The 15,614-nt window shown below is 50.2% G+C and overlaps 1 protein-coding gene across 3 annotated transcripts in view; it reads left to right on the forward strand.

Moving 5' to 3' along the window:
- Window positions 1-15,614, forward strand: part of IGF2BP2 (insulin like growth factor 2 mRNA binding protein 2) — a 40,914-nt gene that overhangs the window by 6,486 nt on the left and 18,814 nt on the right. For 2 of the 3 annotated variants that reach the window (XM_026073185.1, XM_026073179.1), the window contains exons 2-5: window positions 4,248-4,296; window positions 5,559-5,610; window positions 8,240-8,303; window positions 13,512-13,784. In XM_026073185.1, coding sequence (XP_025928970.1) covers window positions 4,248-4,296; window positions 5,559-5,610; window positions 8,240-8,303; window positions 13,512-13,784 — 438 coding nt within the window. The remainder of the gene's footprint in view (window positions 1-4,247; window positions 4,297-5,558; window positions 5,611-8,239; window positions 8,304-13,511; window positions 13,785-15,614) is intronic. The other variant, XM_026073195.1, reaches the window with a different exon arrangement.

The raw sequence follows: 15,614 nt of genomic DNA on the forward strand, positions 1-15,614 counted from the left end.
GGAGCCTTTCTCCTCCCACGAGCAGTGACCAGTTTCCAGCCTTCTTCTATGATGTTATGATGTACCGTTTCACACGGCACAGAGCCCTCCGGCAACTCCACTGCTGTGGGGGGTTGGGACTCCCGAAGCTGCACAGTCTCCGAGAATACCCTGTCTATCTCTTGCTCAGCTTCTCGGATGCTGCGCAGCCTACTGACCTCCTCCCGTAACTCCCTTACCCGACGACACAACTCGTCAACAGCAGCACACCTCCTGCAGGAGAGCTGACTGCCAGCCCAGGCCTCCCGGAGAGGCCCCAAGCACTCCCTGCAGCCTGAGACCTGTAGGGCTGCATCTGCTATCAGAGGGTCGGTCTGGGTCCCAGCCTCTGACACAGCAGCTCCAACAGCCACTGGGGAACGCGCTGTGCGGCGTGTCACAACCATACTTGAGGAGGTGTACGCCACAGGGAACAGAAATGAAGGTACCTTCGTGCGCCCTTCTGCGTGAACTGCTGCGCAAACTGCTGCGTCTGTTCGCTGCCTCTGTTAGCTGCGCTCTCACCAGGCCCCTTTCACAAATAGGTGTGTGCAAAGGTAGTTTCTCACGCCTCAGAACAAGCCTGCAAAACAGTTTTCCTGGCACAACCAACTCTGAGCAGGGTTAATTCCCAACAAGATTTAATGAAACATTTGAAACCAGAAATGTGTTTCTCCTTTTGTCTGCCAACCTGCAGAACATGCAAGTGTCCCTTGGTTGTGCTGCAGCATTATTTGGACCCTTTCCAAAGAATCAGCCACTGAGTGGTTTCCAGCTCATGCAGTTGGTTTTATTGTTTCTTTATTTTGTGAAGGGGGGCAAGACGTGGATTTCTTTTATATGCTACATTTTCAACAGTCTCATTTTCCAACCATTAAAGACAGTTGACCAGTGATGAAATACAGCTATATGGTTTTCTTAAGAGCACCCACTGTGGCTCTCAGGGATGCTGGCTGTAGTCTGCAGGACAGCAGAGCTCCCAGAAGTCACAACAGCAGCAAGCACAGGTCTGTGCGCAGGCCATAGTGACTCTCAAACATTTTTTCAGAGCGTGTGTTGCTCGTGGCTTGCTAATGGCTGGCAGTATGGAAGGGAGGCTAAATTGGTGATTTCTTGCAGAAATGGAGATGTTTAGACACTCCACTCTTGAGAACGGTCCTGCATGAGCTGCTGGTTCACCTGCCCCTACAAACACAGGCTCTTCCAGCTTCCCTGCCTTCGATGGGTGCTCGGCGGTAACGTCTCGCAGAGCAGGGTTCCTGGTGTCATCACGTCGCCTGTCACCAGGACTCTTTGAGACAGAGTGTTGCCCTACCCTTGCAATGCAGCCAGCAACTCTCTCCCAGGGGGCTGGTTAGTAACGACTCTGTCACTAGCCATCTGTCATCAGTCCTCACTTTCCATTGTTTCAGTCTGAACTCTGAAAACAGCTGGACTCCGTACCGGACCCAACAGCCAAGGGCAGTGTGCCACAGGAGGTGCCCGAGCTTTAGGAAATGAGCAGTTGGCCCTGGGACGGTTCAGGCAGCCAGGGCAAAGAGTTTCGGTGAGGATGAGCTAGTCACAACTCTGCTGCTACCACTGATGGCCCAAGGTTCATCCTGCAAATCTTAAAAGATTTGGCTCAAAGCCCCTTAAGTGCTGGCAGTAAGCTGGGGTTGCTGGCAATCCTCCGCACCCCCAGGGGCTGGTTCAATACAAGCCAGTACCGCGCTCCCCATTGGGGCAGGGCAAGCCCAACATTGCGTTGGGTCAGGAGCAGGGCTGGCAGTTTGAGGGGAGCTGTTATCCCCTGTACTCAGCACTGGGGATGCCACCCCTGGATCCCATGTCCAGTTTTGGGCCCCAGCTGCAGGAAGGAGCTGGAGAAATTGGAGATGGGCTGCAGAGGTCTGCCAAGATGGGCCTGGGTCAGGAGCACAGGGTACTCATGAGAAGGGGCTCCTGGGCCACTTTGACTGGCAAAGTGGAGGCAAAAGGTTGGGGCTTGGGAGGCTCAGGCTGGGTGTGAGAAGCAGCTCCTTCCCCAGGAGGGTGGCGCAGCCCCGGGACAGGTCACCAGAGAGGGTGATCTCCCTCGCTGCGGCTTTTTGGGATTCACAAAGTCCCAGCAAAGGCAGGGTTGCCCTGAGCTGGCGCTGGGGACAGTCCTGCTCTGCACGAGCGGCTGGCCGGGAGCCCCCAGAGGCCCCTCCACCAGCACTGCTGCGGGACTGTGATTCATATGCTGTTTGTTTTTTCTCAACAGATATTGAAACTGTTGTTGCTATCATTTTTTTCGTTATTTCAAGCTTTGCCTCCCTTTTTATTCTCAGCTAAATTCCTGGCTGATTTGCTGTTAGGGGCTGGCAATAAGTGGGCCAAAGAAAGCTCCTCTTTCCTTCAGGTACAGTCTACCTTTTCCTACAGTCTTTAATTCACTAGTTAGCTTCTGCGCCTGCAGGAAGGAGAACTGGCTGTTCCCTTCAGCCCCATGGGCAGCTGCAGGATTGTCTTTGCACATAGCAGATTTGCTCTTTCTATAGCTGATATTAATTCCTCCTTGAACTCATCTTCCTTTCTGCTGCATTATTGAGTCTGGCACAAGGAACTCCAGAAGGAAGGACAAACCTTTGCAAAAACAGTGATGCCTCCAGCTGCTGATCCATGCTCAAAAACCAGGCATGTGTGTGTGTGTGAGGAAGTGGTTTGGCATGAAAACTAATCTCTGCCGTTGAGAGACATAGTCCCCCTCTGACCTTTGCAGCTGCCACTGCTGCCACTGCTTCTTGCATCAGATTTAGTGGTCATGCAGCTGCAGAGTAAGTCAACTTCATGAGCTGATCTTGTCAGAAAACAGCAGCAAAAAAGGAAAAGATAATGCTCCGTTGACTGCACCAGCCCAGGTACCGGTGCACCATGAAGCCAGCAGACACCATTACGTGAGTGCTGGGATATCCAAAGATGAGAGTATTAGGGCTGGACCAGATGAGAATATAGGACAGTTTAGCTGGAGCTAATTACAAGCAGGATTAGGAATGCAGATCTAGGTGCTGGATCTCAAGTCTTCCCACGCGTAAAGGTACCTCTTTGGTGCTCAGAAACCCCAAATCCCATTGTGTGCCAAAGGCTCCCCTGGAGAGCAGCCTGTAGTGATCTGCTGTACAGATCTACCCCCTCACTGTGTGCGCTGGAAGCCAGCCATGGAGTAGCGGTCTGCACCCTGTCTCCAAACAGCCTTGGAGCCTCCCAGTTGGGGAACACCTCTGCATCTGATTTCTAGATCACATAGTGGGACAGTGAAGGCATTGATGGCTTGACTGGATTCTCCATGGTCTCGGCTCTCCCAGAAGTCACTAGTGCCCACCCATCTTTTCCTGCAGCGATGCTGAGGAGTCATTTGGTGGCCATTCCCTCTTAGGAAGCCTTTGCAATGCTTGCTGCGCTCCCGTGCCCTGAGGCCGCACCATGGCCAAGTTGGGTATGGTAGCCACCACATTCAAGGGCAGGCCTCAGAGAAGTGGATTTAGGGGCTGGCTGTACGTTTCCCCACTGAAAGCAGCCAGGTCTTGCAAGGAACTGAACAGCAGCAATGCACACCTTTGGGGTCTGTAAAACATAGCTGCCTCCCCTGAATAAGAGTGGGCCCAAGACCCCTTTGCAGGGGAGCATGTGCTCATAGCCTGGTTGCCGTTGATCTCAGAGATGGGGTGGAAAGCAGGGCCGCTGAGCGATGGGACTCAGGTGTCTGGGCACTGTGTCCTCCACCAACCCAGGATATGCAAGGCTCTCCTGGTTTGTGAGCTAAGTGCAGGCCCTTGCAACCAGACCCGGACTGGGGGGCAGCATGATTGGCTATGCACATGTGTGCAGGGACCCTGTGATCCTGGCTGTACCTGTGCGACTGTGTGCTGTGAATCTGGAGGTTTTCATTTTGAGAGGTTTCCTAGGAAACACAGAACAGCAGCCCTGATGGGAAGGGATTTCTCCTGAGACAGGTTCAGCCCCAGTGGAAAGTGGCCGGTTGAGAGCTAAGTGAAATGGCTTTCCCTGGGTCTCGGAACTCCTTCAAAGAAGGTCGCTTTCGCTCAGCCCTGGGCTCTCTGTGGGTCTGGGAAGCCRGGTGTTTTTGCAAGCTCTCACCAGCTGGCATGTGGTTTCCAGAAAGCCTTTGGGAATTGCTGCCCTCCTGTTGCAATGTGCGGCATGTGCATTCCTTCAAATCGTAACCTGGGGCTTTGTCTTTGCAGGAGCAGGAAGATCCAGATCCGGAATATTCCCCCCCACCTGCAGTGGGAGGTAAGAAGCACTGTGCTTCCCTTCTGTTTCCCCTCCAGGGGCAAGGCGATTTTAAAAGCACCTCCATTTATTTCCTCCTCCTCTGTTCTTACCTGAGCAGTGGTAGCTGAGCTGCCGAGAGTGTGTGATTGGCACGTGCTCCCCTTTTAGCTTCCCAGCAGCCCAGGGCGGGAGGCAGAGAGTAAACTGTGGTGCAAAGGAGAAGTCTCCTGCCTGGTTGTGGCTCCCAGGGTCCCAGGGCTGCTCTGAGCAATAGAGGGTCTTTGAGATAACAGAGGCAGGTTGATTTAAGCAGGTGGGCAAAGGCTCTGAAAGGCTTGAGACAGTGCTGTCTCGAACACGGCTGTGAGTGCCTCTGAGTGTCTGCTGATGTCTCTCTGCTCACCTGCACAAGTGGCCGGCTTTGAGGAAATTGCAGGGCATTTGCTCTGATGCTCGGCTACGGCTTTCATCACTGTGAGGCTATGAGATGAGCAAGACAGGGAGGAGATCAGCTGCCATAATGCATGAGCTGTGAACCAGACTGAAGTGAGAATCACAGAATAGGTAAGTCCTCCTGATAACAACACAGCCGAGAGGTCAGACCAGTAAATACCAGCTGCAGGGCACTCTTGTGCAATGCTGGGAGTGTGTCTTGTGTCCAAGTCTGGGTTCCTGATCATTGGCCCATCTGGGGTGGATCGGATATGCCCCGATTTGGGGGAGAAGGAGCATCAAGTGCTCTTCAAGATGAGTGTATTTGCTCAGCCTTAGAGATGGTGGCTGTGTTGCCTTGAGAGTGATTTCCAGTTCTGATGCCTGCTATTAGGAAGATGAGCAGAGAGACTCAGCTCTGTAGTTCCTTTGGTGCCAGTCCTGTTTGTGCTAAGAAAGTAATCTCTTTCTTAGGATGCTTCTTTGCCAACTCTGAAAATAGTCTGACCACTAAGAACGCAAATCCCATGTGTTTTCAGTGCCCTTTGCAGAAACTGGGCTTGCTGCCTGATCGTGCATTGGGGGGGGCAGTACTTTCTCTAATAAGTCTCAAAGTGCCTTTAATACATCTGTCACAACAGCTGGGTATTGAAATCCAGCAGAAACAGGCTAGGGAGCCCATTGCCTACTGCAGGTGAGTTCTTCATCATAGGTGAAGTGGGGTTTGAGCTTGGCTCTCCCCTGTCCCCTCCTTGCCAAGGTTGGCTGAGGACAGCAGGAGAGTGCCTGCCTGCCCAGCAGCCTCTCCTGCCTGCTTCACCTGCGTTGTTTGCTGCTTTCTCTGCCAGGTGCTGGATGGCCTATTAGCTCAGTATGGGACTGTGGACAATGTAGAACAAGGTAAGACAGTCTAGCATGGGTCCTCATCTGTGCAAAAATCCCAGCACCTCTCCCCAGTTCTGCCTCCCCTCTGCAGGAGAAAGAAACACTCTTTTCAGGACCTAATAGTGTGAAATCTGCTTTGGCCAGTAATTTGGAACTGGGTTAGATCCTGCTGACACATGTTCCCAACCTCTGCTGGCAGCACAGGGCAGAGGCAGGACCTTCTGTCTGGTGGCAAGATGACTTGGGCCATGAATCCTCCAGCCTCCAATGCTTCTGCTGGGTTGGCTTCTCCTGGTTGCCAGGCATGTGCCCTTGTCTCTGTGAAGGACATGCGGTTTGCGATGACACGAACTGGCCACATGCTGTTTGAGCAGGGCATGGGAAGGGGGTTTTGCCAGAGCACATCAGGAAGCACAGGGCTGCCTGCACAGAACACCAGGAGGTGCCCAGAGCCGATCCCACGTGTCCCTGAACCGTCAGGCATGTGGCTGCTCATATTGCACAGGCACAGGGCCAGTCTGGGACTGTGCAACAGTTTGTTTTTCTGCTCACAGCACTTGGCATTAATCCTCTCATGAAAATGAAATGCATGTTATTGTTTGGGACCTGCCCCTGCCATCATATCAGCTCACTCAGAGCAGCAGTGCCAGTTATGTCCAGCTGTGACACGCCTTCTTTTGGCTCTCACCCCTCACCCCTGGTAAGGCTGGCAAGGCCTGGCCTTGCAGCCTTGTAGACAAATACCGTAGCCTTCGTAGACAAATCCTGGATGCTGGAACCAGCCTGGGACAGTTGCAGATCCCTAGTGAGACCTCCACACCAGCACCTGTATGCACATCCCGAGCTAGTTCTGGGGTGTCAGAGTTAGCAAGGCCACGGTCTGCACGTGGAAGAATGTGTTTTTGCTGCTGGATCTTTTTCAGGGCAGTCACATGCAGAATATTTTGAGTGCATTTTTGAAAAGATGTTTCCTGGCCCTGCCAGACATGAAATGCTCTCGCTGAGCCCCACAGGACTCAGCAGTCAGTTTTAAGACAGGAGTGAGACACTGGAAGCAATTTCCAGCCCCACACCAGGAAGATGCTCAGAAAAAAAATGTGTGCCAAAAGGCTCCAAGACATAGTGTGCACCTCAAAGAAGCCACCTCAAACCTGCTGGTGTCTCCTCCAGCCCTTCAGGACCAGATGCTCCAGCTGAACATGTCAAACTCCCCTTGGTCAGCTGGATGCCTAAAGCCCAGGTAGCTTTAGATGGCATCTGTGTGTAAACTGTCCTTTTTATGAACAACACTGCTTCCCTCAGTCCAAAAGGCCTCTGCTGTCAGCAGAGCCACCTTTCTCCACAGGGGATGGTGATGGCAGCGTCAGGAGCAGAGTCTGTTCTCCACAGTCTGCGCTCTAGAGCCTGCTCTCAGGGGATACTCTTGCTGTTCAGAAATGACACCCTGAGCCTGCAGTGCCTTTCCTCTAGTTCCTGTCTGGCCACAGTGCAATTCTCCCCACTGGAGCTATGAAATGCAGCCAAGGCTGGGCTGGTCAGTAAAGCGAGGCTTCCCAGTATTGATTTATCTCCTGTGGATCAGTCCTGTTGCACAGAGGGGAGTGGAAAAGCAGGGGAAACCCTAACAGCACAGGACATGAAGGAAAAATGTTGCTGCCCAGTCCTGCTTTGGCTTGGCTGGGTAGGACAGCCAGCACCAGCTGAACCCAGTGTCCAACCACAGGCCACAGACTGTTAGGAACATGACTTTTCCAGAGAAGCTGTAGAGAGAGACCTAAGCAGTCATCTGCTTGCAGCTCAGACTAAAGGACCTTGAGTTGCCAGGATCTCCATCTTAAACCGGCAAAGGGCATCTCCTTTGCTTGTCCAGCTACATCCTTGTTCTCGGGGAAAAAATACAGCAGCACTGTCTGGGATCCCTCCTCACTCTGTGTATGGTGCATCTTGGAGGCCCCAGCCCAGGCTCACAGGCTTGCCTAGTAAATTGTTTCGGGACCAGACTAGCACACAGGCAATGGGGAAAGTAAAACTGTGCTGCCTCACGCATACAAGTGTCTAAGGAGAGATATGTGGCTCCAAATTATTCCCAGGTAGGCATGATGATTTAAGTTGACCTTAGCAGAAATGGGTCCCATGTGCATTTTAGCTATGCCCAACTGTGCCCCCCAACACCTGAGATCAGCTCTTCTCCCCCAGAGCACAGCTGCTTTTTCAGTCCGTAGAGAGGGACTGCAGTTGGCTGAGCAGAGCAGAGAGGCACCAGACAAGTGGGAGTCCAGCAGAGTGGAGCGTAGCAACTTTAAGACACTCATGCTTTACTCACCCATGGATCTCAGCTTGAGTTAAAAAACTTCTGAGGAATTTGCAAATGAAACGGGTCTGATTCATTGTTTTGTTTAACGATGTCTGTTGCTGCCCAGGCCACAGTTATCGGTGGGGGGTAATCACCCTGGCCATCCAGACAAGCTGCATGCACAAGTTCACCCCCTACACAGTGGGCAGGGCCATCCAGTATGAGAGAATTATGCTCCAACTCTCAACTCTTGTGTTTGCAATTTGCTGACGTACCAAGCGGGGGCCAGCAATGGAGATGAAGGCCGTCTTCTTACATGAGCTAACGCACCCTGTGTTGCTTTTCCCTCAGTCAACACAGACACAGAAACAGCAGTTGTCAACGTAACGTATGCAACTAAAGAAGAAGCAAAAGTGTAAGTGGCTTTAGTTTTGTTTTACCTTTTCTCTCTCTCTCTTTCTCTCTTCCCCTTGGGAATGTTTACAAGTTTGCCAAATCAGGTGGCAGCCACTTTGTCTCATGCTCCACAGAACTGTCAAGGGCTGGTTTGTCTCCGTATAACGAGGACAGATGTTGTCTGTGATGCTATGGTATTCTCCATAGAAGGTTGCAGCCCTTCAGTGTTGAGGGAGAGTAGACCCTAGATGATCCGGGCCCTGACCAGCCCTGTCGGCAACTCCATCTGCTACAGACCTTCCAGACAGGACAAATTTGCTGACAACCGCCCTAACTTTTCCCTTTCCCAGTGAAGTTTAGGTATTTTCCGCTAGCCATTTTTCCGAACTGCACCATTCTTTGTTATTTTTTTTCTTCTCTGTAGGCCTCATGGGCTTGTTTCTAAGATCTTATAGTGTAATCTTCAAGCATCTCAAGGGCCGTCTGTCTGTCCCCTTCTGGAGCCATCAGACTGCTTGTGCTTGTGTCCAAGGTGGTTTTTAATTGATGTGGGAGTAGGTTTGCGGGATGCAACAGCAAGTGCTTTGCTCAGATCTGAGTGGATCATGCTGAACTTTCTAATAGTAGCTCTCCTTAAGATACAGCAAACATATTTTGGTTTTAACTTGAGCTGTGTTGTGTCCTACTTCTGCTGTGGTTCTGTTCACTTTGAAAGCCCAGTATTCCTTGTCTCTTTGTACTGATGATTGCACCATCAACAAGCCTAAAAATGAGGTGGGGAGCTGAGTTCTACTCCAGGGGTCTGCTGATCCTTAAGGATCCTTTGTATCAAGATGTGGGTGATCAGGCAGTACCTGGCCGAGAAAAAATGATGTAAATTGTCAAACAAGGAAGGATGTCTGGGTCCCAGTTCTTCTCTTTGTCAGGAGCCCAGCTCAGCAGATCTTTTACAATGCTGTGACTTTTTTAGAATTACACTGAGTGATTCTTTTCTCCCTGAAGACAGGTGCTAGCTGGAGTTCTGCATCCTCACTGTTTTGGGGCCAGCAGTCATCTCCACCTTCTACTCTTCCCCCAGTGCTGACCAGTCTCCTGCCTCCTCTCCTCTCTGGGAGATGGAGTTTCTCACAGTCTCCCACAGTCTGTGTGCATGCAGCATTTGTCCATCTCTGGGGCCATCAGCCCAGTCTCTCCATGCTAGCCCTGTGGTTGTCCCCTTTTCTTCTGTGCCTTCTCCTCTTGCCTTCAAGCGGCTCTCATCTGTTCTAACTTGCAATGCCCTTTGGATCCTGTCTTTCCTGAAAGCCTCTACATGGTCGCAGGCTATGTTCTCCACAGTGGCCTTGTCTTCAAGGAGCAAACGGCTCTAGAAAAATGCGAGTCAGGTCAGATAAGCAGTTCATCAAGGAGCCATCTTCACAGGTTGGAATTCTAGGTGTGAATTGGGAATGCACTATATTCATCACTGGTACGTCTAGCCACCCAGTCTGAGGGGTGACAGCGGTGGAATATGGCCAGGTGCCCCTTGTCATTTGGGGAAAATTCAAGTTGGAGACCAAAATTTTCAGAGAGTGTCAACTCCTGCTTCCTGGAGCTAAGAAAAAGACAAGCGTCCCTTGCCTAGGCCTTGGGCAGCATGCAGGCCTGGTTCAAAATATTCCAGTGAAAGAGCCATTTGGTAACCATGACTGCCACATATATAGACTTAACTTTCTCACAGGAATGATACAATACATCCACGACAGTCATATTTAATGTAAAAAAGGAGAATGTCCTAAAACAAGGATACTCATTAAAGAAAATAACAAGCACAAGAAAACCAGTTAATAAACTTCTAAAAGGCTTTCAAAAAGTTCCCCTGCCATGGAGAAGATAGAAGGTCTTTGGATGGATAAATAACTGGTTAAAAGATGTGAGGTGGAGGAGAGTGGTCAATGGCCAGTCTCTGAAGAGGATGGAGATCAGCAGAGGGCAAATTGCTTGTGTGTTGTGTAGAGACACTATAGAAGAGGCTTGAAGAAATGCCACTTGTCAAGAAAAACTTTAAAAGAATGGAAGAACCTGCCGTGCCTGTGGATCAATGGATTAGTGGTTGTATAAAGTCATCCCTCAAGATCCATCATATCCAAAGGAGGGTAACAGAAAAAATTACGAATTCTGGCAATTTAGGAGTTAATTCAGAAATGTAAGGGCTATTTCAAGCAAAACACTTTGTTACAGACTTGTAAAGACTTCAGTGCTATGTTAGAGACCAGCACTAAATTAGCCACAGGTAAGTGATTAACATATCTCATAATTAGTGGCCAAGGTATTTTTGATGTAACTAAGAGGCAAGTCAAAACTGAGTTCATGCAAGAAAAAGCCATAGATAGGCTAGTTCCCAAATGCAAATGTTAACAAGTTTGGAGCCAATTCTGTGTCCTGCCATTTAACAGATGCCTGCAGAGCACTGAAATAAGAAAAACTGATCATGATGGAAAAACAGTTGTAGCTGAGGTTTTAGTTGATAGTAAATTGATGTGTGTAGAAAGCACGATTTTCCAATGCAATGAGAGTCTTGTTCCATTTTAGAGAGGATGCAGCACTGGTTTTTCTACGTAAAAACAGATGCTTCACAGCAGCATGGGACAGAGAGTTGCAGCTGCGCAGAATGCCAGCAGAGACAGATGTGCCAAAGGATTTACCACTTGTCTTGCCAGAGAGAATTCAAAATGCATTTTCCAAAAAAAAAGTGATGATGGACTGGAATGAATCTAAACCAGGTCACATATAGAGATTGTGGCTTCCCCCCAATGTTTCATATACCATTGAAAGTTTCATTTGTACAGAGATTAAAGTAAAAATTTAAGTGCACCAAACAAAACAGATAAAGAGGCCAGCTGGGTGCAATAAAGGTGTGATCACTACCATAAAACCAGATAAATTAAAGGATCTTTTAGAGGTTAAATATATAATGCTGTGACTCAGGAGTGATTCCAGTAAGAACAACTTAGGTCCTCTCTGTATTCCTGAGATAGGAGACTTCAAGAATAAACTGTTCCCTAGTGTCGTGGTAGGTCTGGCCTGGTGCCTGACTGAGTGTCTTCAAGGCCCTGTTTGCTGGTGGAAATTCCAGCAATTTCCTATCTGAATTGGCTCAGCACATGACTGACTAGTGAGGACAGAGATGGGAAGAATGATCTGCTGGTCCAAGAAGTTGGATGTGGTTACTTGGCTAGCCTAAGAGCAAGGCAAGAAGAGAGTCCTCCTTGGGCAGAGCAAAGCAACCACGCTGGGCGCACAGTCCACTCTGAGCTGCCCTGAGAAGGGTGGTTGTGAGCAGGGCAGTGGAAGGTACCACAGGCCACAGATAAATGCATCATGAACTGAAATGTCTTGGGGTGTTTGGCAAAAAAGTGTGACAAAGAGGGCTCTCACTAACACAGCACCGCTTGGTACTTTGGGGTAAGAGACTTCAGGATTAATGGAGACACCATGATCAGTGTCATCCAGCTGGACCAAAGTCAGTCCTGCGTGGTTATGGCTCAGCGCTCTGCAGCTTGACGCACAACTGAATGATGTTTGGATGCACGGAAGAAAGGCTATAGGTTGGTTTCATGGGTATGTGTATTCAAAGTGCGTTGTTTTAGAAACAGATCACAAGGAAGACTTCATCAGAGAAATCTGACTGCAAGGCACTGCATAGATTTCAGAAGGGGAACAGAAGTACTCGTTAAATGTGAAATACAGGCCTGGCAAGGAGCTTCTTACAGCAACGTGCTCATATGCCTGCCTATAAATAGCCAGAATGAAATGCAGTAGAAAGAGGAATTGGAAATAAATATGTCTCAAGCCATCCCCACTTGTAAAAGTCATCACAATCTCAAATTACAAGTGCAGCATAGCTCCGTATCACACAGCTGAGAAGGAGTTTGGGGCAAACGGAATAGCCCAGGTACTTCAGCCCCAGCCTTACTGGAGCTAAAAAAGGAAATTGGTGTTCATGACAAAGGACACCACATGCCGCATCCTTTTCTTTGGAGCTTTGGCTGTTGTTCAGAGAACCTCTGTCTTCTGTCCCTTGCTGCATGTATGCAGAGAGCCTGCGAGACCATTTCCACACCATGTGTTAGTTTCTGCCGGTGTGCAGAGGGGCAGGCCCGGCTCTGACCAGCATCCCTGCTAAAGAAACTGCTTGGCACTGCTCTGCCCCAGCTCTCGCTCCCCTCATAAGCCACCGGAGTCCACCTGAGACAGCACTCACCCTCAACACACCCTTTTGGCTCATCCTGTGCCCTGGGAGGGCAACCATAGCAGGTTCCACAGAGTCTAGGTGGGATGGGCTCTCGCTCACTGGTTGCTCCCTCCTGGTTGCTTTGCTGGCTGCTCTTGCCCAGCTGAGGTGAGCGCGTCCATTCCTCCAGTTGGCTCTGGCGAGCCTGAACCTCTCTCACTTGCAGTTGTGTCCCTACTTGCACAGCCACGTACTGGCCTCCCACTGGCTCCATGGCCCTTTGCCTCCGGCATGGTCTCACTGGCTGTTTTGATGAGCCTGCGGTAACCCCCTCCAGTCCTTTCCCAGAGTTACGGGGCAGCTTTGAACAGGCCTTTCTCTGGCACGTACTCGAGCATGCACTGGCTGTCCCTAACCATCCCTCTCTGCCACTTGAATTCATTTCTGGATGTTGCCTCCTGTTTGCAGATTTGTAAGATGGTCATGTGGACACAGCATGGGAGATCCTCCGTCCCTCTCCCCGTTCTGCCTGGTCTTGGTCTGCCAGCATAGGGCTCTGCTGTCTCTGGCGACTGTCCAGCCCTTTCTGGAGATACTCACCCTCCTTCGTGTCCAGCCCCGATGGGAGCTGCGTTCCTTCACCTGTGTGAAGTGGTGTGTTCCTGGGCTCGCCTCCCACCTTGCCTGAGGAAGAGGCCCCCCGTGCCCCCAGACCTGGTGTCAGCCTGGCTGCTTGCCCAACCAGGAAGGGAACATTGTCCCACCTTGCTGGGGGTGTCTTCCTCAGCACGGTGATGGCTGAAGGATTCTGGCTTCTCTTAGTCGCCTTCAGAGTAGGATGGGAGAGGGAGGGAGAAGGAAGGGAGAAGGAAGTAGGGTGGGAGAGGGACCGTGGTCCTGCCAGGGTCTCTGCAAGAACAAGTGCTCAGGGCTGCTGGAGATGCATTCACCTCCTGAAGAGACACACTCCCGAAGCCTCAGCCTCACCGTTCCCTTCCTTTGCTTGCCTTTCAGAGCAATTGAGAAGCTCAGCGGCCACCAGTTTGAGAACTATTCCTTCAAGATTTCCTACATCCCGGATGAAGAGGTGAGCTCCCCTCCGCCCCCTCAGCGATCCCGCCGTGGGGGCCACTCTTCCAGGGAGCAGGGCTCCTCCCCGGGGGGCTCCTCACAGCCCAAACAGCTCGATTTCCCACTGCGGATGCTGGTGCCTACGCAGTTTGTTGGTGCGATCATAGGAAAGGAGGGCTTGACCATAAAGAACCTTACTAAGCAAACCCAGTCCAAGTAAGTACCTCGAATGGTTTTGTTTCCTTCCACAGGACTGTGTAGGTCCCTAGCACACGGCATACAGGGGTCAGTGGCAGGGCAGGCTGTTGTGGGTGCTAAGAATGTTTCTTTGCTTTTGACTGTCGGCAAATGCTGTTTTATCTGGTTATAACCTTCAGAGGAATGTAGCGAGTGCTGGGGGTGAGGGAGACGCAGTGCTTTGCCCCCACCAGGTGTGGGGTAACAGCACGTGGGCCAGGCCAGCTAAACCTGCAGCCTGCATCCAGAAACAAGCTGTTGCCTCCTGCTCCTGCTGGGGCAGGCAGTGCCTTCGCCTGGCCCCTGGGAGAAACAGCGTTGGGTGCTCCCRAGCTATGCGCCTGGCCCTGTTATTATCAGCTTGCAACGCTGAGTCTTGCTTCAGACCCCGTTTCCTAAATTGTTGCTGCTGGTCAGTGAGGTCTGAGTGCAGCCAGTCTCTTAAAGGGGGAGCCACGCTAACCACCACCAGAAGCAGCTTTCTGAGGCCCAATGCTTTAAAAACCAGCCCTGCACTGGGCTTCAGAGTATAGCAAGCCCAGATAACACCCCCAAAACAGATCTTCTTGCTTCTCTTGGCCACTATTGCTTTAATCGTGTAGCTCTCACTCTATGAGAGTGGCTTGGGCCAAGGCTTTAGAAAAAAATGGTAAATTTGGGATAAAATGTATAAGGGGAATCCTAAAAGCAGTGACCGGTGCCCATGTGGTCTTTGCCCTTGGGATTTGCTCATCCTCCAGCGCTCAATATGGGCTAGAGATATTCTAGGGGGAAATGTGGCACTGTGTGAACATTGCCTTGAAAGGGATGTGCTTTTCATAACTGTTTGAAGCCTTCTTCTCAATCTAACATTTTTTATTTTTGAAAAAAAAAGGACTGTCTTGCTGAAGTTTTCCATGTTTCTCTTGTTAATGTTTACATTGATTTCATTTCTGATTTTCTGCATGGTTTTCTTGCACGGTTTGTTCCTGCCCAGATTTGTTTGTGTTTAACCCAAAGCTGTCTTTTCCCATGTTCATCATCCTGAAACCGATGATCCCACAGGACATAGGACTCCCGTACCAGAACCATCCACCAGGGCGTCCTATTTCTCAGAGAAGCTTTTAGAGGAAATTATTTAAATCATAATAGCGTATCTACTTGAGCCGAATTTCTTCCGGACCCAGCTGGTAATCAGCTGTCTCTGAAACATGCTGACCACTAATGATTTTTGTAATATGGTTTCCAATGTACATGTCCTAGTGGCGTGCAAATCAAAGTAGCATATAGCTCAGCATAGCTCAGGAGGATGATGTCTTTGCTGGTACTCACTTCTGCCAGTAATAGGTAAAAGACTGATGCCAAAGCCTGACTGTTCAGGTACGAAAGTTAATCTCCAGTCTGGGTAAGAGAAATATGTGAAGATTTGCATGTCTGTGTCCGTTGACTGAACCCAGGACTCAAACTTTGCTAATCAGTCAAGTTGAAAGAGAAGCTGCCCGGAGAGGGTAAAACCTGTGTCTCAGTGTACCTTGCAGAGAGAAAGGCTGGGAGAAGACCACAGGCCAATTCCTTTCTCTGTGTGTAACCTTCTCTCCTTGTCCATGAAGCAACATAGACACGAACGTTCCCTGACAGGTCGTAGAGGTTGTGGGCGGCTCCATTAGCAAGAAGTGATGGTCTGCAACAGAACAAATTAAACCACATCGTTTGGTTTTAACAGACATAATGCTTGCACAGATTGCAAAAAGAGGTTTGTACAGAAAGGAAGTCAGAACTGTAGGGAGAGGAGCTCTTTTATGAGACCAACAGCTCAGTCTAGCCGTAGAG

Source organism: Apteryx rowi, unplaced genomic scaffold (genome assembly GCF_003343035.1).
Source record: "Apteryx rowi isolate R43461 unplaced genomic scaffold, aptRow1 scaffold_1096, whole genome shotgun sequence".
NCBI lineage: Eukaryota > Metazoa > Chordata > Aves > Apterygiformes > Apterygidae > Apteryx > Apteryx rowi.